The sequence below is a fragment of the Eimeria acervulina genome, genomic scaffold (assembly GCF_000499425.1).
Source record: "Eimeria acervulina Houghton genomic scaffold, Eah_scaff2379, whole genome shotgun sequence".
Lineage (NCBI taxonomy): Eukaryota > Apicomplexa > Conoidasida > Eucoccidiorida > Eimeriidae > Eimeria > Eimeria acervulina.
Genome location: NW_013549989.1, coordinates 1,536 through 2,469, shown reverse-complemented (window position 1 = coordinate 2,469; position 934 = coordinate 1,536). Strand labels below are relative to the sequence as shown.

Genomic DNA, 934 nt, shown 5'->3' with positions numbered 1-934 from the left:
CAGAGTTGTACGTACACATAAATATATAAATCTATATATATATATAGACAGACCTACATACATATATGCATACATATATATATATATATATATATATATATGAAGATACTCATGCAAATATGTGTACACGTATATATATATATATAGTTATATACATATATATACATAAATATATATACAAATATAAATATATTTATTTATTTATTTATAGATAAAGAAGAAGAAAACACATTTGGGCTTCGCTGGCATACATCGCGCGCAGATCGGTGAAATAATCCTCACAAAATAAAAAATATAAATCAAACAAAACCCTAAAACTATAATAAAATAAAAAATATAATATAAACAAAACCCTAAAACTAGGATAAATTAAAAGTATAATATAAATAAAACCCTAAAACTATAATAAAATTAAAAGTATAAATTAAACAAAACCCTAAAACTATAATAAATTAAAAGTATAATATAAATAAAACCCTAAAACGTTAGCAAAACGAAAATAAGATATAAAAAAAGCGGCGAAATGAATAGGTAACGACTTGAAGTATAAAAGCCTGTATAAAATAAATAAAGTTTAAATGCATAGAAAGGTTTACCTGCACACAAAAGCTAAGAAAAACGTCGCCGTCTTCTCTTCTTTGTAAATCGTACCCTGCTATCTGCAACGTGCCGCGCACTAAGTCGGGGACTCTGCCGTCTATCTCTTCATCCCAGTCAATCGACTCGCAACATAATATCGTACGATTAGCATCCACCTGCAATTATATAAATAAATATATATATAATATAAATAATATATATAATACATATATTAAAGTCAATCGACTCGCAACATAATATCGTGCGATTAGCATCCACCTGCAATTATATAAATATATATTATATTATATATAATATATGATATATATTTTATATGTATATGCATATATATATA

The 934-nt window shown here is 25.1% G+C and overlaps 1 protein-coding gene across 1 annotated transcript in view; it reads right to left on the bottom strand.

Moving 5' to 3' along the window:
• Positions 1 to 651: 651 nt before the first annotated feature.
• Positions 652 to 934, bottom strand: part of EAH_00066280 (hypothetical protein, conserved) — a gene marked incomplete at both ends in the record, with an annotated part of 1,678 nt that continues 1,395 nt past the window's right edge. The window contains one exon of the mRNA XM_013396401.1: positions 652 to 755. Within this exon, the coding sequence (XP_013251855.1) occupies positions 652 to 755 (104 nt within the window). The remainder of the gene's footprint in view (positions 756 to 934) is intronic.